General features: G+C 31.2%; 1 protein-coding gene across 2 annotated transcripts; it reads left to right on the forward strand.

Annotated features, from left to right (window-relative positions):
• The first annotated feature begins 1,939 nt into the window (after nt 1-1,939).
• On the forward strand, nt 1,940-4,678 carry LOC107892127 (heterogeneous nuclear ribonucleoprotein 1). Of its 2 annotated transcripts, XM_016817125.2 has the most exons (6): nt 1,940-2,159; nt 2,673-2,713; nt 2,832-2,995; nt 3,120-3,219; nt 3,346-3,515; nt 3,882-4,678. In XM_016817125.2, the coding sequence occupies exons 1-6, from the start codon at nt 2,044-2,046 to the stop codon at nt 4,404-4,406; spliced, it is 1,116 nt and encodes a 371-aa protein (XP_016672614.1). In that variant the 5' UTR covers nt 1,940-2,043; the 3' UTR covers nt 4,407-4,678. The 2 variants fall into 2 exon arrangements, with proteins under 2 accessions (XP_016672614.1, XP_016672615.1); XM_016817126.2 differs by lacking the exon at nt 2,673-2,713 and having other exon boundaries at nt 1,948-2,159.
• Nucleotides 4,679-26,239: the final 21,561 nt, after the last annotated feature.

Below are 26,239 nucleotides of genomic sequence, written 5' to 3' on the forward strand. Positions count from 1 at the left end.
ATCTTCATTACGGTGTTGCTCTATGAAACTTAATGATTATTGTCATGGTGTCATTTTAGTGAACCAATCGATACCATTTTGTTTCATATTTAACCTTGATTCTCGAACATCACATTGCCCCCTCCGTAAGGTTCGGAGCTTCGCACATCACGGATTGCACCCAGTAATACTGGATTACAAAGTCTAGTGGAATCTTATTCCCTTATCCATTTTCCCATTCCTCCATTTCGCCACTTGACGCTCGAGCATCGTAGTGTCCCATTTCCAAGGCTTAGAGCTTTGCACATCATGGTTTGCACCCAACAATAATCAATTGCGAAATTTGACAAAAACTCCCTTCCCCAAACCTAACTTCGTCTAACTCGTCAGCAATCTCCCCTCCAAACTCCACCGTTAAAAACATGCAATTCATCAGACTAGTGACTATCACATACATTGCATCATGTATCTATTTATTAAGTTGCAACCATATAACACTCAACCATATACTTGCAAACCCATGCATGAACAACTTACTTAACTTCTATATTCATACTTGGCCATAGTTTAGAATACAACTCAAAACAGCCATAAATATGGTTTAAGCAAACAACACAACATCAATAATCACCCAAAAGTCAAGTGTAGAGACTCACATTGCTTCCTTGACAGCTTAGCTTGTCCAAACGCCATAGCCTCATTTGTCCTAACAACTAAGCATAACAACCATTCATTGGTTAACTCAAAGGTATTCAAATATTAAAAACCCAGAATCCATACTTATACAAAAACTTTTCAAGAATTCTTACTTTACTTCTTCCTTTAATCCACGAGTACAGAGAGGTAAGGAAACTTACCAGTTCCCCAATTTCTCTACTTCCAAACTTCAATTCATACAGCGACTACAACATGTAAAGCTTCCTTCAACTATATCTTCTTCTTTTTTGGAGCGACCGAAAAAGACTGTGCTACAAAAAGAAAAATAGGTAAACAGAATTGAAAATAATTTTGTCTTCTACACACACACCCCCTATATATACATATATATAACCAAAGTTGGCACGGTCTCCTTAGTCCTTTATAGCCAATCACCACTAATCATTTTGTCTCCCACTATGGAACCAGTCGATTCCAAGCTACCTAAACCAAAATTGAAATCCAATTATTCTCAACCAGCCACTTAAGTTTCTAAATATCTCAATAAGACCCGTCGAATTTTGCTTCTTTATAGTTATCTCCCCTACTCTTCTTTAAATTCAGATCCTCAGGAGAATCGAGTATGACAAGAAATTTAGGTGTGTGGAAGAATGACTAGTTAAACTGTATGGTTCTTCATATCACCCAGTACCCGAAATCCTGCATTTGTGAGAATTATTTATGAAATATATTTTTAATTATTAATTAAAGAAGTTATTAATTAAAAATATTTTTAACATAATGATATATAATATATACTTTTATTATATAATTACATATTTATTAATTATTAATTAAAAAATTTAAGAAAAATTTAAAACAACGTGAAATAAAAAATATAAATATGAGTAGGTGAAGAATTAAACTTGAGATTTAAGAACAAAACTACTAACATTTAATCATCTGACCAAAGAAGCTAATATGTTAAGTTAGTAAAAAAATGTGTTTTGTAAAATACGTATTCAAACAAATCAACAAAAAATACTTTCTGCAGGAGACATTTTTTGTTTCTCTTAAAAATCGACCTAAAATCCTAAATATTATTGAAAACCGACGTATACATCAAATTTACCATTAGGTCTCCACCCATCAAAGTTGTATTATGTAGTTAAATTAATAAATGTATTTTATGTAAAAAGAAAATTACCATAAATTTGTCCCAAAACCAAATAAAGAACTTTCTTTAACATAATAACCTTGCTTTGTTTAGCCAAATAATAACTGTCGGTGGTTTCTATTTCAGGGTTTTTTATTTTAACTTCAAAAAGGTTTCAAAACTTTGAAACTACAATACATAACATCACATTTTTAGGGTTAAGCTTTCTTTCTTCCTTTCTTTCCCTTTAACATATTCCCCCACTCCGCCAAATGGACCCTCGAGGCGGTGATGCCATCCCCGACGGCGAAACCAACGATTTTAGATCCTCCGACCATCCCGATGATGACAAGTCTCACCCTCACACCGGGGATGGAGCTAGTCCTGGGTATTTCTCTTTTCCTTTCTTTTCTTATTTGTTTCTTGAGAAACCGAAGGAAAGTCTTGAAATTTCTATTGCCCATCACTTATTCACATGTAAGAACGTGGATTGACTGAAAACTAGATTGACCTTTTTTTATTTATTTTTATATATACGCATTCTTTAGATTTACTATGTTTCCTCAGACAATGATAGAAAAAAGTAAATCTAAAGCTTGAGCGTTTTCCTTTACCTTTTAGTTAATGACTTGAAAAAAAATATGTAAATTAAGTTGGATAGAAATACCCATTTCCTTTTTTCCCCCAATTTTTCGTGGAAAGTCTGGTTTTGTATTTTAAAATAATAACGATAATGGAATAAGAGGAATTAGGGTTTTAAATTTTTTTTTTGGCTTTAGACTTACTTTTTTGATAGGATTATTTTGATGTATTTAGGTATTTGTTTCTTTGAAAGGTCGGTTTTAGTATGAATACTTTGGAAGTGATTTATGATTTATATTCAATATTTGGAAATTTGCAGCAAAATTTTTGTAGGAGGTTTAGCGAGAGAGACAAGTTCTGGTTAGTTCTTTAGCTTGTTTGTTAGAGATTTTTTTCTCTTAATCTTGTTGAATATTATAGCACAAATTGCGCCGCTCGTCGTCCGTACCGATTCGGTTGTTTTATATATTTTATGCAGCACAATTTATTGAGCATTTCGGTAAATATGGTGAAATTACGGATTCTGTGATAATGAAGGACCGGAAAACGGGACAGCCTCGTGGGTTTGGGTTTGTGACTTATGCTGAGCCTTCTGTAGTTGATAAAGTCATCGAGGAGACTCATATTATTAATGGGAAACAAGTAAGAATTAGCTTTAGTCTCAATGTTAATTTGATTGTTATGTTTCCTTATTGTAGTCTGGTGGATGCAGCTTTGTTTTTGACTTGAGGTACTGTTCTTTGTCTCGATATTTTTGGCCTATTAGGTGGAGATTAAGAGAACAATACCAAAGGGTGCTGCTGGAAGTAAGGATTTCAAGACTAGGAAGATTTTTGTAGGTGGAATTCCTTCAACCGTATCCGAAGGTGATACCATTCTTTTTCTGCCTTTAATGTGTATGACATTGAAGCTCGAGGCCGTCTAACCGATGTGGTCTTGATTCATCTTTGATTTTTGTTGCAAGTGTTAATCTATTTGGTGCAAATTGACAGATGAGTTCAAGGACTTCTTTACACAATATGGAGTAGTCCGCGAACACCAAATCATGCGGGATCATGCTACCAATCGTTCTCGTGGTTTTGGGTTCATCACTTTTGAAACTGAGCAAGCAGTTGATGATCTTTTGGAGAAGGGAAACAAGATTGAGTTTGCCGGTGCACAGGTATGTGCATTGCCCATTAAATTGATTAGATTTATGTATATTTTCTTCTTACAATTATTGACCATCAATCAAATAAGTCTCTACTTGTTGATAATTATTAACATGCAAAGTCCTTGTCATGAAGGTGTTTTTTGTGAAATATTGATCAAACCGTTTTTTGTGGGCTATTGTTTTTTTTTTCCCCTCTGTGCTGTTGCCAAGTGATAGCATTTCCTTGTGCTTGTACCGTTTTGCTTTGATGTCTAGTTTTAGACCCTAAAGAAATGCTTCTTAAGATTCCATTATATTAGCAATAATTCTTTTTATATTTGCAGTTTTATGAGTAAACCCTAAAATGAGTGTCATGATGTATCCCTTTACTTGTAGGTGGAGATAAAAAGGGCAGAGCCGAAGAAACCAAATCCTCCCCCACCTCCATCCAAACGATATAATGATTCTAGGACTGCATATGGTGGCGGATTCGGAGATGGTTATGGTAGATATGGAGGTGGTGGATTTGGTGGTGGTTATAATAGATCAAGTGGTGCTTATGGGGGTCGAGCTGGTGGTTATGGGGCATATGGGGGTGGTGAGTTTGGCAGTTATGGAGGTTATGGTGGTGGTGGCAGTGGTGGTATGGGGCCATACAGAGGAGAGCCGTCTCTTGGATACTCGGGTCGCTATGGAGGAAATTTCAACAGAGGGTATGACATGGGAAGTGGCTACGGAGGCCCAGGTGAGTTTTATGGGGGATACGGTGCTGGAGCTGCTGCTGGTGGATATGGTAGTAGCTACGATGCAGGCCTTGGTGGCGGCTACGGTGGTGGTGCTGCAGGAGGGAGTTCTTTCTATGGAAGTCGAGGGGGGTATAGTGGTGCGGGAAGTGGTCGATACCATCCCTATGGAAGATAGGCAAACTGGGAAGATCTCTGTTGAGAGGTTACAAAATGTTGTCTCAATTTGTACTATTGTAGCTCTTTTCTTATGTTCATTATTCCTTAGTTTAGTTTCTCTGTTGTTTATTTTTGGGAGTCTTTTTCAGAATTTGAGGTTTCAACTTTTTAAGGATTTGAGTATCCATTTTACTCTTTTAAAATTTAGTTTAATATAAGCTAAACTGTGAGAGCTAAGTGGTCTGATTTTGTATTTCTCTTTTAGTTGATATTAAAATGCAAACTTCCCTAGCTGTGAGATCGATTCTTGAATGAATACAGCAGCCAAAAAAGCAAACATTTTTTTTATGTATATGTCAGCTCTTATTTCCCTTTTGCTTTACCAAGCTTCTATTTCTCTTTCTTTACCCTTTTTGGGAAAAAATTAGCATGACTTTTTTTTTTAAATAAAAAAATATTTTTATAAGATATTATTATTTTTACAATTGAACTAATTATTTTTAAAGTAAATATCCGATCAACATTGCCATAAAAACATAACTATGTGATATATTATATTAAACAAATATAAAATGTAAGTCAATATGAATATGAATATAGACAAGCTTTCTTTTTTACCACCACATAATTTTCCAAAATATCTCATGAGTTCTCTGCTAACCACCATAACTTTAGCATTGCCCTTAAATATCTTATTTTGGGAGAAATCCCTTCCTCATCATGTGTTTTTGGTTAATATTTTTGTGCTTCAACTTAGCAGTGGTTCTCAGTCATGGCCTTATTATTATTATTATTTGTTTATATTCATATCTAAACTTGGTAATTATTTTTACATTGAAGTCTAAATTAAGCGATTATTTTTAAATTGGGGTCTGGAATTTTTTTTTTGGTTCAACATTTTTCAAAGAAATTTCATGGACTAACTCAAACAAAAAAGTGTTTATCCCAATGTGAGAACAATTATCATATTTAAATATTTAATGTTTTAGTCTGTATTTTTGTAAGAAAAAAAAATAATTTGATTATTTTTGAAAGGTTAATTGTCAAATTTAACTTTTTTTAAAAATTAAGGATTAAATTAATAGAATATATAAATGTTAAATGTTAAATAATCATTGTGCCATTTCTAAATACAAAGCATAATAAAGCTATCAACTTGTGCATATTGCTACTCTTCTGTCCAATAGCAGTTTGTGAAACTTGGATACGATTATAACACCATATCACGGCTGCGGAATTTGTGTTCTGTTTCCATCCATGATTGTTTGCTTCTCTTATTGGAATCTGTGGTCCGAGGAATGTGTTACCATCAAAAGCCCAACCTTTATGGTCTCTGCTCTAATTCATCCACATTTATAGTTAAATCTAATTTAAGTTAGTTTAAATATTTACTTTTATTTTTATAATTTTTAGTTAAATCAAATTTAAGTTAGTTTAAATATTTAATTTAATTTATATAATTTATAGTTAAATCGAATTTAAATTAGTTTAAACATTTAATTTAATTTTTATAATTTGTATAAAAATGATTATGTTTTTATTATTTTTTTAAAATTATTTTAAACAACCATTAATCATCAAACCAATTCTTATAATATCATTCATATTAAGACTATGAACCTAGAGGTAAGAGAATGGTTATTCTATCACCAAGATACATCTTCAACTTATACCTTGAAAAGTTTTTTTCCTTTTATTTAAAGGGCAAAAAAAAAAAAAAGGAGTTGTCGAGAACTCAAAACCTAGTATTAACAAGAATTTAAACAACACAAGTCATAGGACTAGATTTTGAAAACTGGGTTGAATAGTCTTGGTGCTTTTTATTTGTAACGCGTTGATAGGTTTTAGGTCAATTTCTGCTATTAATGTTTGTATTATGAGTAAATTGTGTATTTAGTCTTTAAATTCTAATTTGGTTATTTTTAGTCATTGTAATTTTTGAATTTGAAATTTCAGTCTTGATATAAATGATAATTGTTAAATCCATTAAGTTAAATTATGTTATTTTCAAAATTTTACGCAACAAGTATATTATCACATGTGTAATTAAGTTTAACTATAATTGAACTCTCTAAACTCTTCCTATATAAATAGAGTCTTGGATCATTATTTTTCACACACTTAAATTCAAGAGAAAACTGTAGAGAGAAAATTCTCTGAAGAAATTATTTCAGAAAATTTTTAGAGATATTTTTCTTATTTACAACTTGGCCTAGAAGTTTAGATAAATTGTAAAATTATCTCACTGGTAATTTTTATGAATCTCTTTTTCTTTTTTGAAACAAGCGCACACTCGGCAAACTTGAGTTTGTAGATAGTGAAGGAGACTACTAGTTAAAGCGCTTATCCTAGACGAATCGAAAATGTATAATTTTAATTAAGTGTTTATTACTTTAGATATCACAACCAAGTTCTAGTTTTAGAAAAAAAAATTAAAACTTTGATTTTTCTCAAATCTATTTTTCATTGTGTTTTCCAAACCCGATTTTCCATCAAGCTCTACTTGCATCATCTATTTACAAGGAGAAATAGGAAAATTTTAACTGAATTAGTAAAACACAAATAATATTTATTTAATAGAAAATAATATTCTACTCTAAGTAGAATGGGGTGGGTAACATACCCTAGTAAATAATACTAGAGATTAGGGATGAGTAAAAACCGATTCGATTCGAAAAACTCGATAAAAAATTCAAATTTTTGAATTAAATAGTTCCAGTTATTTGAGTTAATCAAGTTTTCGGATCAACTCGAATAAAAAATTAAGTTTTTCAATTTAACTCGAATATGAATTACATAATTCGAGTTATCTGAAAATCCGAATAAGAAATGACAAAACTACGTCGTTTATCAACTTGAATAAAAAATTAAGTTTTTCAATTTAATTCGAATATGAATTATACAATTCGAGTTATCCAAAACTCCGAATAAGAAACTACAAAACTACGTTGTTTGGATAAATATTTACTTTTTTAAAAGTTAAAATTCAAAATAATTAAGTTAAAAGGCAAAACTACGTCGTCTTGATAAATGTTTACTTAATAAGTTAAAAGGCAAAATCGTTATATTGTTCATGTAGTTAAATAATCTTTTACTTCGTCTACTAGTTAAATAATCGGTCCATCTAAACATAATATTAAGTATAAATAATAGGATTCATTAACTCGACTCGATTTGACTCGAAATTTTTTGACTCGATTCGTTTCGATTCGAAAAAAATTCAAATTGAGTTCAGTTGCTAAAATAGGATTTGTTAACTCGACTAACTTAAAAAATTTTGACTCAATTCGAGTCGACTTGATCGAATACTCACCCCTACTAGAGATGCCACCCCTCTTTCTTATAATGAGGGGATTTGAGACTCTCTTATATTGGGTCCAATTATATTTGCTTCTAATCCAATATATGTTTTCTATTTCTCAAAATACTTTATAATTTAATCCAACCCAATACATGTTTTTTATTTCTCAAAATAAATATGATTTATTTAATTAATTTAATTACATAAGTTATTTTTCCAATTAAATAATTTTCTCAACCCAATTCTAATTACGTTAAAGTCATTGCATTTTTACCATAAAAGAATCTACGAGGAAATATATTTGATTTTCATATTCGATTGATTCACAATGACTAATTAATTTTATTTTATTTTTGAACTTCAATTATTTAATTAAATAATTAATAATTCAAAAAACTTAAATTACTTCTCAAGTCATTTTTATACTTAGTGAGAAAAAATTTTCATTTGTAAATGTGACCCATTTCTCCAACTTCATTATTTTCATCCATTTTTGTTCATTTGGTTCTACATGCAATTCATTTCTGGTTTCAACGAGCTAGCAGAGGGACCGATTGAACATATTTAATTATAGCTCAAATAATTTATAATTAAATTCTAGATTTTCACCTTCTAATAATAAACTATTTAGTTAAAATGTCATTTCACTGTAGTATCACGACTGAGCTCTCCTCAATTATATACCATTACGAAAGTTATTTAATCAGTGTTTGTCTAATAATCTTGTCATAAGTGTGTTACCCTCATAGGATATCCTTAATCTCTTTGGGATAAATTTGTTCTCTCAATATGATTCTATTTTATCTCATGGTAACCTTTACATCTTCCTTCATGAAAATTCAATTATTATAAAATAGTAATTAAGTCATTTATCACAAAGATAAATGACTTGTGGCCATGTTTACTTTTTCATCTATCATGTAATGTCAATGAGAGAATATCGTTTACCCATTAATTGGGCTATGAATTCCACTATTGTGAATGATGATATATACTGTAGAAGTCGTATACTCAACGCACCAGCTTTCGATTCTTATCTATTTAAAATCAAGCTTTTACTTACATCAAATATATGAGTCACGTATACAGTCCACCATCCACTTAGAGTTAAGGTATTCCACACTATGAACGTCACAAGTGAAAAAAAATCTATAAACGAATTTAGGATCTATTCTACTTGGGTCATGTCCAATGTACTCTCAGTCAAGTCAGTCACATATATGACCCTATCCTCTAGGAGTCATGTAACAACCCAGTTTTAGCTAAATTAGAATAGTAGTTTCGAAACCACAAATTCAATATTGGTAAATTATTTTAATATTATTTTTAGTATTTACAGTATGTTATTTGATATGTGTGAAAATTTCTTGAGTTAATTTGATCATTTGAATAGTCAATTTGATGAAAAGGACTAAATCATGTAAAATACAAAAGTGGCATTCTACTTGTTAAAGGTGTTTAATTGCTATGATTTAATAAATCAAAGGTCCTTATCATGTAGTAGTCCATGATTAGTGTAATTGGACAATTATGGCCATCCATTATATGTTTATAATTAAGGTTATTTTTGGTATTTGATAATTAAAAGTTAAGTTAATAAAACAAAATGAAATTATGTTCATATTATCATCTTCCACAACCGAAAATTCATGTTTGGAGAAGCCATTGAAGCTTTCTAAGGTTCAGCTATTGCATGATCTAATTGGTGAGTAATTTTTGCTCAGTTTTTGATGATTTCTATGTTTTTGTAATCGTTGCAGTCCAATCTAGCTAGCCCGTACCTTAGATTTCAAAACTGTTAAAGATTTTGAGAGTTTCCATTGTCAAACCTATGTGTTCTTTGATGTTTAATGTTGAAATATGAAATTTTTATGATAGATTTTTATGTTTTGTAAAGTGATTTTTGATGAAATGCATAATAGGGATTAAATTGTGAAATGTGCAAATTGAGTGGTTAAAATGTAAAATAAATGAAAGTTTTGGGCTTCTAGGGACCTATGAATAATTTGGCCAAGCTTGGGTTTATTGAAATTATGTGAATTTTGTGTATTTGTGAATTAGGGACTAAATTGATTAAAAGTGAAAGTTTAGGGGCTAATGTGAAAATAGGCCTAAATGTATGTGTTGGACTAAAATGAATGAATGATTGATTAAATAAGTTAATTTTGAATATATTTAGATAAAAAAAAGAGGAATCTGGAATTAGATCGGGGGAAAAACAAGGTTATCGAGTAGTTGATCCAATCTGTCAATTACGAATACAAGTTCATATGTGGTAATTTCATTATAAAAGTATGTTAAAAGCTTTGATATTGCATAAACTGTGATTATGAGATTATGGATAATGTTTGAATTGTGAAAATAATTCTACGAATGCATTCGATGATAGAAACGGAAAGTGTGAAATCCTGGTTGAACTTTAGGAATAGATTTGGATACTAGTGTCATGTTATTAGATGATAAGTTGGGTTGGCTTTAGGCCATGATATTAGCACTTCGGGTGCAATTTATACTGATTTGGCTTCGGGCCATGATAATTGTTCTTGGGATAAGTTACCTTGATTTGGCTACGGGTCATGGTATAGGTACTTATCGTATGAGACTATTAAGTATCCAATTTCTATTCCAAATGGTTCAATGGATAAACGAATGATGTGGTTGAGAAAGAGGTTAGTACAAAATGATACAGGTATGTACAAAACCTATTCGAGTATTAAATAGAGAAAGTTTAGGGAGATGGTATTTGATCATGTTTAACACATAAGAAAGGTTTGTAGTTAATGTGAAATTGGTTGATTTATATTTATTGGATGAATTAAGTTATTCACGTACGAGCTTACTAAGCTATGAAGCTTACTTCGTGCTATTTTTCTATGTTTTATAGTGAATCAAGGCTAGCTCGGATCCAAAAGTCGTCAGGAACATCATCACACTATCAGACATCTATTTGGTACTTTTGAGTTGTGTATATATGGTATATGGCATGTATAGGCTAGATGAGATATTTTGATTGTGATTATAGCTATGAGAGTTGGCTTGTAAATGATGTTAATGTTGATGTGTGTTTGGCTAATAGAAATGGCTTGTAAATATATATATTTTGGTTTATACAAATAACCATGAGTGATTGCTTATTTTGGCATGTTTGGTATGTGTATGGTTAATTGAATTGTGAAGTTTAAATGCTTGAGAAATGCTTTGTTGAAGTATGATTTTAGAAGTTGAGTTGATAAGTATTTGATTAGGTAAAGGGCATTAAATTGAGTATTGAATTTGTTTGAAATGGATATTGTATGAATTTTGCTTTTGGTCGATGATTTTGGCTGCCTAATTGAATGATGAAATGGTACGATTTTGGTTGTTTAGGTGAGCATGAGTTGGGATGGCAAATTGGCCTTACAAATGGCCTATTTTTGTCTACACGGGCAGAGACACGAGCGTGTGTCTCGGCCGTGTGTGACGCACGGTCATGTTACACGGCCGTGTGTCCCCTAGTGTTAATTTTAAAATGAAGTCAGTATGCTCCATACGGTCTCACACATGGGCATGTGATTGGCTATGTAGTACAAGTCAATATACTCCTTAATTGGCACACAGCCTAGCACACAGGCGTGCGACTTAGCCGTGTTGCATAAGTCAGTATACCCTCCAGTTTTCACACGGTCTGGCACATGGGGCTGTCCTCAGCTGTGTTATACAAGTTAGTATGTATGTCCTGTTTCCACATGGCCTGAGACATGGGTGTGTCTGGAGCCGTGTGAGGCACACGGCTTGTTCACACGGGCGTGTGACCCCTGTGAGGTTGAAATTTTTCTAAGTTTCCAAAATTTTTGTATGATATCGGTTTAGTCCTGAACCACTTCTAAAGCATGTTTAAGGCTTCGTAAGCCCTTATAAGGGACAATGTGATTGTGTTGAATGATTTATGAGAATGAATGCTTTATGGTTGATAAATGTATGCCATACATTGTGAATTGATCGGTAATGCCTCGTAACCCTACTCCAGCGACAAATAAGGGTTAGGGGTGTTAGAAGTCATCTGCTCTGATGCCCAAGATAAAACATCTCTCCAGTTGGACTTGATAGACGACATATTAGTCTTGTAACCGAGTTGCTCATTTTTTATTAGATTAAGGACATGTTTAGGTTCATCTATTAATACAAGTTGTCTTTCCATATTACAACCCAACGACGTAATACTACTTAGTATTAGTTAAACATTAAATAAGAAGTGAACCAATATTTTCTTCTATTTCATTTTGCTTTGCATGTAAAAACATTGAGGACAATATACAAAGGGTTTTAATGTAATTAATGGATATTATTATTAAACCAATTGTTTGAAAAAAATATAGAAAATGAATATACTACATTTAGGGCATTAGATCTAACAGTATCCCACTTGCCCTAGTGAAGTAGATGAGTCATATTTTGTATTCTCATGCTATCTATATAACGACTCGGAAGTTAGTGGTATAGAAAAGTATGGTTTCAAGACCGCATTTTCATAAACTGAGCACGTAAAATATTTACAGAGTTATAATATAGGTGAATTGAATTTCGAATACATAATTTTATCGAATTAGTGATTAATTAAGTTATAAGGACAAAATCATAAAGTAATTAAGTTATAGGGACTAAATCATAAAGGTGGTAAAACTATGATTACTAAAGAAACTTCAATTAGAACTTAAGGTAGGGGCCCTAAGTAACAGCTGTACCACTATGGATAGTATAGTGGATGATAGTAACAAGGTTAATCGTTTTGTTTAAATAAAAATAATTATTTAGTTAAAATTAAAGTAAAAAGAAAATTTATATTATACGTATAGTACTTAAGATAACGGGGGAAGAGAAACATATCATCTTCTTCCTCCCTATTCGAAACATTAAGAAAGAAAAGGAGCTAAACGCCAACTTAGGGTTTTGGAAGCTTTAACCTTAAAATTCAAGTAAGTCATCCATTATTTTCTTGTAATTTTTATATTTTTGAAATTTCGAGAGCTTAATTTAGTTGACCCATGTGTTATTTTTCATGACTGCTAAAGTTTTAGGAGGATGCCATTATTGAATCTTTTAAGTTTTAAGTACTAATTTGATAGATTTTAAGTGTAGTAGTATAAAGGGACTAAAGTGTGAAGTTAATTGATAATTTTGTTCAACAGGGACTGAAATACAAAATTTTTGAAATTTTTAGTGGAAATGAAAAATAGGTGGTCCATTTAGGACTATAGTGAAATCGGGTTGCAAATTTGAGTTCTAGATTTAAAGTTATGTTAGTCGTGGTTTTAAGGACTAAATTGAATAAATTGTAAAAGTGGCATAAATTTGCAATTGAATGTGAAATTGTTTGTGTACTGACGATTTGGTATGCTTGTGTTATTCTGTATCTAAATTCAATCCAGATTCATCGAAAAAGAAAGAAAAAGACAAAATTGTCGATGAATAGCTCAAAATTTACAATTTGTGTTTCTATAATATGAACTACCTTGATTTACTGCGTTATGAATTATTTTGCATGGTAAGATCATAAAGTGAGTCGGTTTTGGATAAAATGAATTGACTTAGCTTAATTTGAATAGATTGATAGAGATGAGAACTAAATTGAATAAATGTGAAAATGTTGTATATTGATATAAATGTGAAATTGAATCTATAATGTGATGAGTTATGCTTCCATATGCATGAACCAATGACTTGATGATGAGATTGAGTAATAAATTGAAACAGTGGTATATTAATGAAAGTTGAGAAATGGTTACCCTATTAACTATTCGGGTAAGGTCGAGTATATTTGGCATGCCATAGGATAGGAAGAGTTCAGGGTTACTTTGAATAGTGTTGATGAGGAAATGGGTGCCAAATCACTTGGGTTATACCGATGAGCGTAGAGTGCAACTTATTACTTAGAACTTTTCTGATGAGGCACTGGGTGCCAAACTGGTGTGATTGGTTGGATCTTTGTATCCGTCTGAGTCCAAGTCAGATTAATATGGAGTTGAAAATGTAAATGAAACAATGAGATTGAAATGAATCAGCATTTGATGTTGTATGGATAGTTGGTTTAATGAAAATGCATGATTAAATATTTGGTTGATAGTTGGTTTAATGAAAATGCATGATTGAATATTTAGTAGACATATGCACCTTATTATTATTAATCAATGGTTTTGCATGTTTTATATTACATCTTAATATTTAGATTATAGAAATGCCAGCGAGTTCATACTCAATGTAAGATTTTGTTTTTCATGTGTGGGTTAGGTTTTGTTTGTGTACACCTACATCTATCAAAAATCCTGGACTCAACAAACATGGTGAATATTCCTTTTTGTCATAATATATGGCATGTACCTAAATGTGTCATTTGATATTTTGTGATGTTTGAGTAAGGAAATGTAGATGTTAATAGTTTGATTAAGTAATGATGTTATGGTTCATGTTTGACATTTTGGGATAAATGATGCATGTGTATATGTGTTAACTAATAATGGTACGAATCATGTGATTAAAAGTGTGTGATGTAGTGCGTTTGGTATAAGATAACATGGTAGTTAGATTTCTATGCACCCCAAAGTTTGGTTGATGTTGAATGGTATAAGATAATGTAGTAAAGTATAATAAGTATATATATAGTAAGAGTGGATGCTATGGAATAGTAGTTTGTGTTGAATCATGTACAAAGATAAATTAGTACATTGATGACTTTTGGTAATAGAAAGAATAGGTAATGGATGTGAGAATGAATGAATGAAGTACATGTGAAAATTTTTGACACAATTTGGATTGAAAATACTATGATGATAGTTAGTTGAATGTGATGATGCTTGAATATGAATTAGTATGTTTCTGGTTGATGTTTTTAGGTTTATAAATATATCTAAAGGTATCATTTGAATTTTAGGTGATTTTGGTATGAAATGAGAATTTTAAAGATAAATCTTTATCATTCATGCGCATAAGTATCGATATTATGGCATTGGGTATCAATACTTGACCATAAGAACAGTTTTCTAAAACAAACAGAATATAAAATTGGTATCAATACTTATAAAAGTATCGATATTAATTGATCAAGGAATGATACTTTTAAAATTGGTATCGATAAAATGTGTTGCTTAAAATTTTCAAAATTGACAGAATGCCAAAATCGTATCGAAACTAAAATAAGTATCGATATTTTTCTAACAATTATCAATACTTTATATAAGATATCGATACCTTCCTTAAAATTTTGTAAACTTAAAATTTATTCATATTTAATAGCTCGGATATTAAGGTTTGTTGCTTGTGTATTTGTTATAATTTAATTTGAAATATAATAGTGTTTATAATCATGTGATTTGGTTTTATATTGAATGGATGTTGTCAGTTACTCCGGCGAAAAATGTGATATCCTATGGCTTAGATCTAGCGATCGCGTCGAGTAATAGGGTGTTACAATCTACATGTTTCTCAAAACTCTTAGCTATTAGAGCCTTGGTAAATGAGTCTGCAAGGTCGTCCTTTGATGCTACTTTGACAACATCCATTATTTCGTCTGCTACTACCTCCCTTAAGATATGATACTTTCTATCAATGTGCTTCGTCCTCTTCTAGTTTCTAGTTTCTTTAGCGTTAGCTATTGTTGCACTGTTATCACAATACAATGTGATAGCTTTTCTCATACCAAGAATGACTTCAAGATCTATAAGGAACTTTTGAAGCCATATTGTTTCTTTTGTTTCCTCAAATGCAGTCACATACTCGGCCTCCATAATGGAGTCAATAGTACAACTTTGCTTAACACTTCTTCGTACTATATACCCATCGCTTAGGGCAAAGAGACATCTCAGTGTCAATTTCCTTAAATCTCGACACGTTTGGAAGTTTAAATTGGTATAGTCGTTATGAGTAAGATCTCTTTTGGAATACACAAGCATATAATCCCTTGTTCTCCATAAATACTTGAGTATATGCTTAACTTCTTATTAGTATCTTGGACTAGGATTCGCCTAATATCGACTCACCAACCCTACTATGAAATAGATATCTAGACGTGTGCATAATATAACATACATGAGACGTTCTACTGTCAAAGCATAAGGAACTTTTCTCATGTGTTCTCTTTCTTTCGTTGTCTTAGGACAATCCTCTAAAGAAAGGTGGACCACGCCCTAAAGAATCAACACTAATACAAATATAATCTATGCGGTGTATTGCAAGTGTGACATGTCAGTTGTAATATTTGTAGTGTTATAATAAAACACCCTAGTATTTCAAGTGTCACACCTGGGTTCTTTTAAGTCTAGAAGTTAGGAATAAGTTGGGGTTAAATTGAGAGAAGTCGTAAGTTGGCAGCCTCTACTGAAAAGTAAAGAAAAGCTAAGTGACTGATTTGGATAATGGTTGAGATCCAATTTTGGTTTAGTTAGATTAAAACTACTTGGTTCCTTAGTGGGAGACACAATGATTACTAACGAATGGTTTTTATAAGGTTGATAACTGAGCGATAATGACTATAAATAGTTGGGAAATGACTTCTCGGTGAGAATTATTTTCATTTCTATTTCATTTTCTTCTCTTCTTCATCTTCCTCTTTGGTTCCTGCGAAGGAGAAATAATTACAATAAGCTCTGCATGGAGCGGTGATCCTAAGGTTTGAGTCGAAAAAGTAGAGAATCTAGTAAGTTAGTAAAGTTTTTAATCATTTAATATATGTAAGGTTAAGAAAACAAAGTTAAGAATTTTTAGAACCTTTTTAGTGGTTCTGAATGTTTCTGAAAAACTGAGTTTTTAGCTAAAAATATTGCTTTTAACTCATGAATTCGGTTATACTACTTAGCTGCCAGGAGGATGGAAGCACTGGCATTTGGAAAAGCTAAGTTGGTGAGGCAAAATAAGTATTAGGTGAGTTTCTATACTCCATCCCTGGAATGCTGCATGACTGGCATGATTCTATGTTGAGTCTAGAATGAGTTCTAGGATTTTTGTGTTTGAAAGTGCTATGTATGCATAAGTTTGAATAGGTACATGAGTATCCGTAAGAGTGTCAGTATGCACTTAATGGTTGTTGAAATTCATGTCTAAGTTTTGTGTACTTCATGTTAGTATGTTTTTGTGATCATATACATGGGTATGCATGCTTATGAATTGTGGGGTACGAAGGAAAATGTATTAACGAGATAAAAGAAATTAGGATTTGGAAAATTGGATGTTCATTTACCGCTATACGGTGTTGCTGGGTGCAAACTGTGATATGCAAAGCTCCGAGCCTTGCAGAAAGGACACTGCGGTGTTCGAGCATCAAGGTATAGAAATGTCGAAATGGAGGAATGGGTGGATAAATAGGGAAATTGGAATTCTTTTAAGATTCTGCCACATGTTGATGAGTGCAAACAGTGATTTACGAAGCTCCGGGCCTTGCGGGAGGAGGGGGACACTTTGGTGTTCGAGCATCAACGTGAAATGTGAAAATGAGTGATATCAAATGGTCATTCGGGGTGACACCGTGACGACGGTATATAGGTTCCATAGAGCAACACCATGATGATGGTTAGCATGTTTTATGGGGCAACACCACAATGATGGTAAGGTCCTTTAGGGCAACACGTCAAAGAGGTTTAACGTTTAAGACCATAACACGACTATAGCAACATATGTCGTCCGTCAGGACATTAAACGCAGGGTAGTCCGCTAAGACATAAATCACAGGGTGGATCGACAAAATGGTAATCATGGAGAATTACGTATAGGGAAAAAGGTTAAGAGAAAATGCAAGTATTGGCGAGTAATAGCTAGAAAGTGGGTTTTAAGGAATCTACTAAACAAGTTAAAGAAAGTAGAAAAGTGAATAGTCCACCAGACCAGTAGTCATAGAAGCCGGCAGGGCATTTGGGTGTTAACCTAGTAAGAATCAAACATAGGGAAAGATGTGAAAGTAGTCTTGTGTATAGGAAAATAAAAGAAGAGTTCCAAGGATCGCAAATAAGGATCCGTCGTTAAGAAACACCAGAAGGTGCTTAGAGAAACTCAATAAATTGGGGGTTCGATCACAAGTACCCCAAATAGTCCATTAGGTAAAGAGGGGTTACTTAGAACTCATTGACAAGAAGTGGTACTAAGAAGGATAATCCAAGTGACAAATATGACTGTCAAGATTATTCCTCTCTAAGGAAAATCTATGGTGAAAACACCTACCAAGGAAAAGTTTCACAAGGAACTGTCATATAAGGGAGACTGGAAACTAAAATGGTTATTTAGATAATAGTCTGTTGGAAAGTGTAAGTCCAATACAGAAAAACTTGTTACACCTTAGAAGCAAGGTATTACAAATAGAGAAGATTCCAAGCAAGTAATTTGCACAACATTTCTACCCAAGTGTAGGGTAAAGGTAGAAAGGATGAGATAGGGTAAGACCGCCAGTATGGAGAGGGTGTTTTCAGGTGGCCTCAACAAAATCATCGTTGGATTTCTAGTTAGGACAAAGTTATATGAATGTTCAGGGTTAGAAATGTGCAGGAAAAAGTTAGAATCCTCGAGTGAGACAAACATCAAGGGACCGCCCAAAATCAGTTAACTAGTCATAAGCTAGACCATGTAATTGATCTTTTGGCAATCAATCCGCCAATAAAGAAATTTGAAATTCTAATTGGAGTCCGACAATTCGGGTAAAATGCAAATGCCTAAGTAAAATAGGGAGTTGGCATATTTTAATTTATTTTATTTTAAGTTAATACCTCCAAAGGGAGGGATTCGTCATTTTCGTATATATATAAATAGTCTCAAAGAAACTCACTAAGTTCTTTTAAACTTACAGAAGTTGGCTTATGTATGCAGGACTTGTTGGATGAGAAAGAATCTTGGGGAGGGACCCAGACAGGCCAAGTCAGATCAAGGACTATCGTCAATAAAGTGACATACAAATAGGAAGGGGTACCTATATAGGCTTTGAGGTCAAACATATTGTAGTTAAATGGTTTCCTTAGAATTTGATACTGGTGATAGTAAGCTTCTATTTAATTTAAGGTTACTTATGTAAGAGATATTTATTATTTAACAAAGTTTGTCTCAAAAAAAGTTAATAAGTTTAAAATTTGGTGTTTAATCCAAACCGATCCATTTGAGGCACTCCATACTTGGATTCAATGACCGGGTTGGGTAAGGGTGTTACACCAAGGATCGAACCCAAGAGAGTCATGGACTAAGTGATTCCTAATTGACAAGCATGCAATAAAGGGCTCTAGCTAGCTACTCATGAATTTCTATACTACGGCGGTGCATAATTTGAAGTTAATTAGTCTAATTAATTACCTAGCACCAAAAAGGACTAAATTGTAAAATAGGAAAAAGTATGTAAGAGACAATTAAAGGAAAACAACGGTTGGTTGACTTCCCTATTGCTAATTGTAAATTTCAGGAGAAAAGAATGAATTTCTTGTATTTTCTTCATCAATCGTGAGGGTATATAAAGAAATATCTTATGTTAATTACAATAAATCAAACCCTCTAATTCTGATCACCTTGGGAGCTTTCGTAAGTTTGATTTAAGCTTGAATAAGTATGTAAATCATATTGTAATTGTATTATGAGCCTAATAACTTGAGTACGAATGTTTAATTGATATGAAATTATCGTAGTTACTCCAACAATGAATATAACATCCCGGTATATTGACCCGACAATCGGATCGGATAAAGATTCACAACTTACTTTCATCTTTTGCTACTAGGAAGATGGTTTTACTAAAATTTACCAAATATTAGATCGTTTGATTGGCCTTACATTTATTTATGAGATTAAACTGAATGATTATAATTTGTGTGCTAGAAGTAATAATTTTACAGTCCTACACGTTTACGAAAACTCATACCCACTTGAAAGTATAGATTTTCTATTAGGAGTGTAACTTTTTTCAAAAATACTTATATTAAAACTATTATACTTATATTAATAAGTAATTCATTATTACACCATTTTAATATAAAATAAAAAAATTCAATCTAATATAAAATATAATTAAATACCTAATTATATACATAATGTTAGCAAAATTTTAGTTTGGTTTATTTTGTATAAATTAAATTTATATGCTACCAATTTTTGGTAATTTTAAATGATTGCATTAATATTTTTGATGAATTTAATTCTTTAAATTAAATTAAAATTTTTTCATTATTTAAATTAAAAAATATAAAAATTTCTAAATATATAAAATCTTAAAACTTTACTAATAATATAATCATTTTGTTATTACGAATTAAACTACATAAATTATCTAATAAATTTTCCCCTACTTCTGTAGCATTTCCAACAACTAAACGTAATGAAATTGTATATTTTAAAATTACATATTTTATGTTATAAATTTAATATATTCATACTTTTTTGTTTTAATTAGAGGTGTATATGGGTCGGGTTCGAGTCGGGTTTAAGCATGATATTAGCATATTTTATGTTTGTCCAAGACGGTTCGGGCCAAAATATAAGCTTAAAATTTTGTCAAACTCATTCATATTTGTAAAAAAAACTAATTCAATCACATTTTAAGCTCACCCATATTATTTTTTAAAAATATTTATATTATATTATTTTAATATTTAATTATTTTATTTTATTTTTTGAAATTTTTATATAGTCATTTTAACATTATTCTAATATTTACATTAGAGTAATATTATATATTTAGTATGACATGGTCGTGTTATACAACCATGTGGGACACAGCCATGTGGCAGACCGTTTGTGCCAAAATAGCTTCAAACACAAGCCAATTCACTTACAATTTCTAATACACCAAACCATGCATTTACCACCACATTAACCTATTAAAAAAATATACCAAAACATACCAAAATATAGTAATTTACATTCAACCTATGTGTCTAACCAATATACACTCATTTGCACCACATTTCAAACATAAACCACAATCATTTAAGCCAAAACATTAACTAATTGAACTTATTATATCATCAATCAAATCCTATATACCATATATAAAGAATTATCCATTCATGCTAAACTATCAAGTGTAAATATACTTCATTCTAAATTCATAAATTACCAAAACTAAAAAGACCATTTTAACAGCAATTCACCAAGTAAGACATCAATTAACATGGTACCATTTTTATGATACCAAATTCATGTTTACAAACCAAGTGGCATAAATCATTATCTTCCAAAATTGAATTAAAATGACGTTCCAAATTAAATTCACCACACTCATCACAGGTTTAACATCAAATGTGAAATTTAACATTATAAACCAACTTTAACCACATTTAAATCCAACTAAAACTTTAAGTTCATCAGTTTCAAAATCCTATATACATGCCACAAAACCGAAATAACAAATCAAAAACTATCGAAACAAAAGTTTGATAGTGTGAATCTTGAAGTTGATTCATCCAACTAATTCTGCAAAACGTTAACTACAGGAAACAAGAGCAAACAGAGTAAGCTTAAGTAGCTCAGTAAGTTCATAGCTAATATTCAAATAAACTTACCTCAACTAACCATTTGAAAACTAAAAACACTTAGATTATTTAAACCTGACAACCATTTACAAGAACACGTAGAATTAGTGCTGAAATAGTTCATCATGTACCTCATACTCTTTAATGGTTCAATCAAAATCATTCATATAAACATATCTACGTTTCATTACATCAATACATAATGAAACATTTTGACATGGTCATTCTTCAATACAAAACTTATAATAGATAAACATTGGAACTATCAAATCATTTTAACATTAGTCACAAATTTTCATAGCCCAATGAACTATAGTAACATAACTCGGATACTTAGGTAACCCAACCACACCAGAGAGAATTGAAATGTTAACAGAGGCACCGAAGTACAAACAGAAGCACCGAAGTGTAAACAAAGGCACCAAAGTGCAAATCCCATACAAGTGCGCGTGTTAACTCTATTAGCATGTCAATCATATCCTAATCATTTACTAGGTTCAAATGGGCATTTTAAATGAATTCATCACATTAACAAATGAGAGGCACTTCCACATAAACAATCTCATATACTATAATAATTTACATTCATTCAAAAATTATACTATTCATATTTCTCAATATTCAACAGTTCACAACTTAGTCTGTACTCACCTTAGCTTTTGTTTATAAAAAAAATTAATGTCGATGCATGACATTTACAATCTCATAATATCAAGATTTTACAAAAGTAATAAGTACAAAAATATATTTATTAATACAGTACGAACTTACCAAAATACAATAGCTATCAACTTGCGATAATGATTATGCAATGATTTTTCCTTTCTCGCGTTTATCAATTGATTGATCCGTTTCTTGATCTAAATATAATAATTTTATTCAATTATCCAATTCAATGTCATAAAATATTTAAATTTATATTTTTGACCCTTTAACAGTATTTTACAGTTTTACCTTAAACTTTTACATTTTATACAATTTAGCTTCTAAACCCGAAACTTTCAAATCTATCACAATTTCACAAACTTCATGCTAGTCGAATTTTCTCTTATACTATTACAGCCCATAATTGTTCAAATTTCAGAAGAATTTCATGTCAAATTTAATATTTTATTAATTCAATCCTTGAACTAAAAACTAACCAAAATCACTTTACAAAATAGTCCTATTTAACTATCAAGCTTAATAATTTATCATCAAACTTCAAAAACATCACAAATTCATCAATGGCATAATTCAAAACATTTAACAGTTTTACGAATTAATATCTAAGTTAACTAGATTAAGCTACAAGTATCTCAAAAATATAAAAATTACTAAAAACGGCTTAAAAACACATATCATGCAATTGAATTAACTTTGTCCGAAGCTTTGGTGTTCTTCATGACAATGGTTTTTCGGTGAAGAAAGGTTGAAGAAAGTGAATATAAAATCGCCACTTACCTTATTTTTGTTTTATTACATTTTAACATTATTAATTTATAATATAACATATTATTTTATACATAAATTTATAAACGCTCCATCATCAATAAATATGACATATTTGCCAATTAAAACCATCCAACAATTCATTTAAACTCATTTAACCTTTATAAACTAATAGAGATTAATTTTTATAATTTTTACGATTTAGTTTTTTTATTAAATTAACTATCTAAATATTAAAATTTTTGAACCAAACCTCAACATATCGATATAGTAACTCCACAAACATGCTTTGTTTTCAGAAACGAATTCCCGATACTTTATTTTCCAAAACCACTTGACTATTTGCTCAATTTCCAAAACCACTTATAATTAACTATTTATTCAATTATAAAAAAATTGTCAAATCAAAATTCAATATAAACTATATTTGACTCGTATGAATTAAATAATAATAGTTACGAACTCATTTGTTGAATTTATAATTCTAAAACCACTATTTTTAACACCACTAAAAACGAACTATTGCACTTTCATTTACAATGCACAATATATAAATTTTTTATTTGTTTACTTATTCAGTTGTACCAAAAATAATTTAAATATTATTAAAATAATTAACATAGAAGATTTATTATTTAAAAAGTTAAAAACTGTCACAAAAGAAATTTAAATTATTGTTAAAATTAAAAGAAACATATTTGCATACATGATTTTTTTAATAAAAAAAAGCATTTATAAGTGTTTCTTTAGTATTTTTAAAATGGTTTTTAAGAATTATATTTTATGAACAAAATGTTTTTACAATAGTGGAAAATGCATATATAAATTTTTTTACATTATTTTCTAAAAGTATTTTTAAAAACCAGCTTGTTTAAAAGATAATTTTGTAGGGTAAAAATAGTTTACTTAAAAAAGTTGTAACAAAATTTAAAAAATATGCATTTGAAAGAAATTAATGAATTACATAATTAAACATATTCTATTATTATTTAATCAAAAAGCTTAAATTACATTTCCTTACAATTTTGCAGGATAGAAATTGAAGATGTTATGGATTGAATTTGGAATTTTAGAAATTGTAAAATATTCAAATGTTTCACTTACATTACTTATTACTTTTTCACAAGTTGATTTATAAACTCATATTTGTTATTTTTTAGTTTGTACTTTTTTTATAATTTTTATATCTGTTTTGCAATCTATTTTCTAGTTTGTACTTTTAATATATGTTTAATTTAGAATATCATTTTTATATATAAATATTTATTATAGCTATCATTTAAAATACTTAATTACAAATATATAGAAAAAAAAAGTAAAAAGTTTATTTAAAGTTATTTATAATATTATAAATTCAATTTATAAAAAAATTTAATATATTTTTAATTGATACGTTCAACTAAATCCATAAATCACATAAATGGTTGATTGAGTTGGTGTCAACCAAGCCCTAACTCAGTTAGGAAATTATCAAATAACCCTTTAATTTATAAAGTAATAAATATTATTTTGATAGTATTTATGTAGTTTATATTTTAATAAATTTAAGAAAATTCATAAGATTTGAACCCAAGACATTAAAGTCTTGACTATCACAACTTTATCATTTCAATCAAAGTCACATTTACTTTGTACATCGTCTTTTTATAAATTTGTTACATAAATGTTTTCACTCATTGTAAGCTCCCCAATCCGGTCTAGGCATTAGACCCCAATTTGGAAGATTACATTAACCACCAAAAGGGCCCAGTAAGCTATCAGAGTTTATAAACAATCATTTTAAAACATTTGTTTAATTTTAGAAGAAAACTTAGCCTATTTTCAGAAAAACTCATGAGTTAAGAAAACTGATTGGTTTAACATTTTTCTTGTAAGGGTGATTTGTGATAGCCCAAAATTGACCCTAGTCGGGAAGTGGTTTCGGGACCGCTAAACCGAGTCACCGAAATGGTCGAATGTGATATTTATGGTCTAGAATATGTAATTATGAATGTGTGAAAATTTCAAGCTTCGATTTAGTCGATTGCATGTGAGTTTTAGTAAATAGGACTTATGTGAGAAAATTTTGAAATGTGATAGGTCAAAGCATAAGGACCTATTAGTGCATGTTGAAAAAGGGGGGACTTGCATGTCAATTTCCCCCCTCTATTAGTAGTGGCCGGCCATGACAAGCATGGTAGACCAAGTGTGATGGGCAAGAACATGTCATAAACATGTTGAGTTAGTGTTTCATGGGAAGTATGATAAAATAAGGAGCATGGGCATAAAATAATGAAAGGGAATATGATGAAAACAAAAAAAAAGTGTGTGGTTGTTTCCCCCCCATTGCCGTGAGTTAAAGAAAAGAAAAGAAAAATTTTGTTCATCCTTTTCATCTTCTTTTGGCCGAAAATTCTAAGGAAGGAGGAAGGAGTTCTTGCTTCATGTTTGGTTTGGAAGAGGATTAGGAGGAGGTTTGGCCATACTTGTATCTAGATCAAGGTATGTTTGAGGTTGTGCCATGAGATTCATGCATGTTTTTAGTTGCTAGCTTGAGTTCTAATTAGCCCATGGTTCAAATCTTTGCTATGTCATGGGGATGATATTCGGCCTAGGTGGATTTTGTGTTAATGCCATTGCATGCTAAATATGAAGCTTGTTAATGATGCATGTGATGGTGGATTGATGATTCTTGAATCTTCTTTTTAGCATTTTTGAGTGAGCACATATGTGCATTAGTTGCTAGATGGAGAAGAATCGGCTAGCAAGTTGTGTGCTAAGGCCGAATATAATTTTTGTATATTAATGAGTAATGCATGTGTTAAATTGATGGAAAGGGAGAGGATGCTTTACTAGTGTATATATGTGTGTATTAGCCAAGTTTTGAACTTGAAACAAAATGGTGTTTAGTCAATACAAGTGACCATACTTGTAGAATGTATTAAGTGTTGCAATCGGCCCCAACATAGACATGCATATTCGGCCATAGGAAGGAGATTGGTGTTGCATGTATTCGGTCAGAGGCAAGCATATTGATGCTTTTGTCTTGGCTTAGAAAATTCGGCCAAGGGGGAAAATTAGCCAAAATGTTGAGTTTGATTCATGATTCCGTACATATGTGACTTTAATGTCTAATGTATAAATATGGGCTAAGTGCCTTGTGTTCCTCTTTTCGATGCTCAAATGATTAAATCAATTTATTTGTTTAATTAAGCTCAAGAGCAAAGGGGAACTAAATCCGATAAAGGGAAGGAAAAAGTGGTCGAATAGCTATCGGAATCGTTCGACAACATCCGAGGTAAGTTCTTGAGTAAAAGAGCTTAAATTATGATTTGATTGGATCATGTTTTAAGCAAATCAAAATCATGCTCTTTGTGTGTGGCTATTGAGCCGAAATTGCAAGAATGATAAGTGTCTTGTGTTTGAGTTTTGCTAACGAAAACGAAATACGAATGTGCCATGATTTATTGTTAAATGTGCATGGTTATTTGAATGATGTCCGGGCTAAGTACCGAAGGCTTTGTGCTAAGTGACCATATCCGGACTAAGATCCGAAGGCATTTGTGCGAGTTACTAAATCCGGACTAAGATCCGAAGGCATTTGTGCGAGTTACTAATTCCGGGCTAAGCCCGAAGGCATTTGTGCGAGTTACTAAATCCGGGCTAATCCCGAAGGCATTT

Source organism: Gossypium hirsutum, chromosome A09, assembly GCF_007990345.1.
Source record: "Gossypium hirsutum isolate 1008001.06 chromosome A09, Gossypium_hirsutum_v2.1, whole genome shotgun sequence".
Classification (NCBI taxonomy): Eukaryota; Viridiplantae; Streptophyta; class Magnoliopsida; order Malvales; family Malvaceae; genus Gossypium; species Gossypium hirsutum.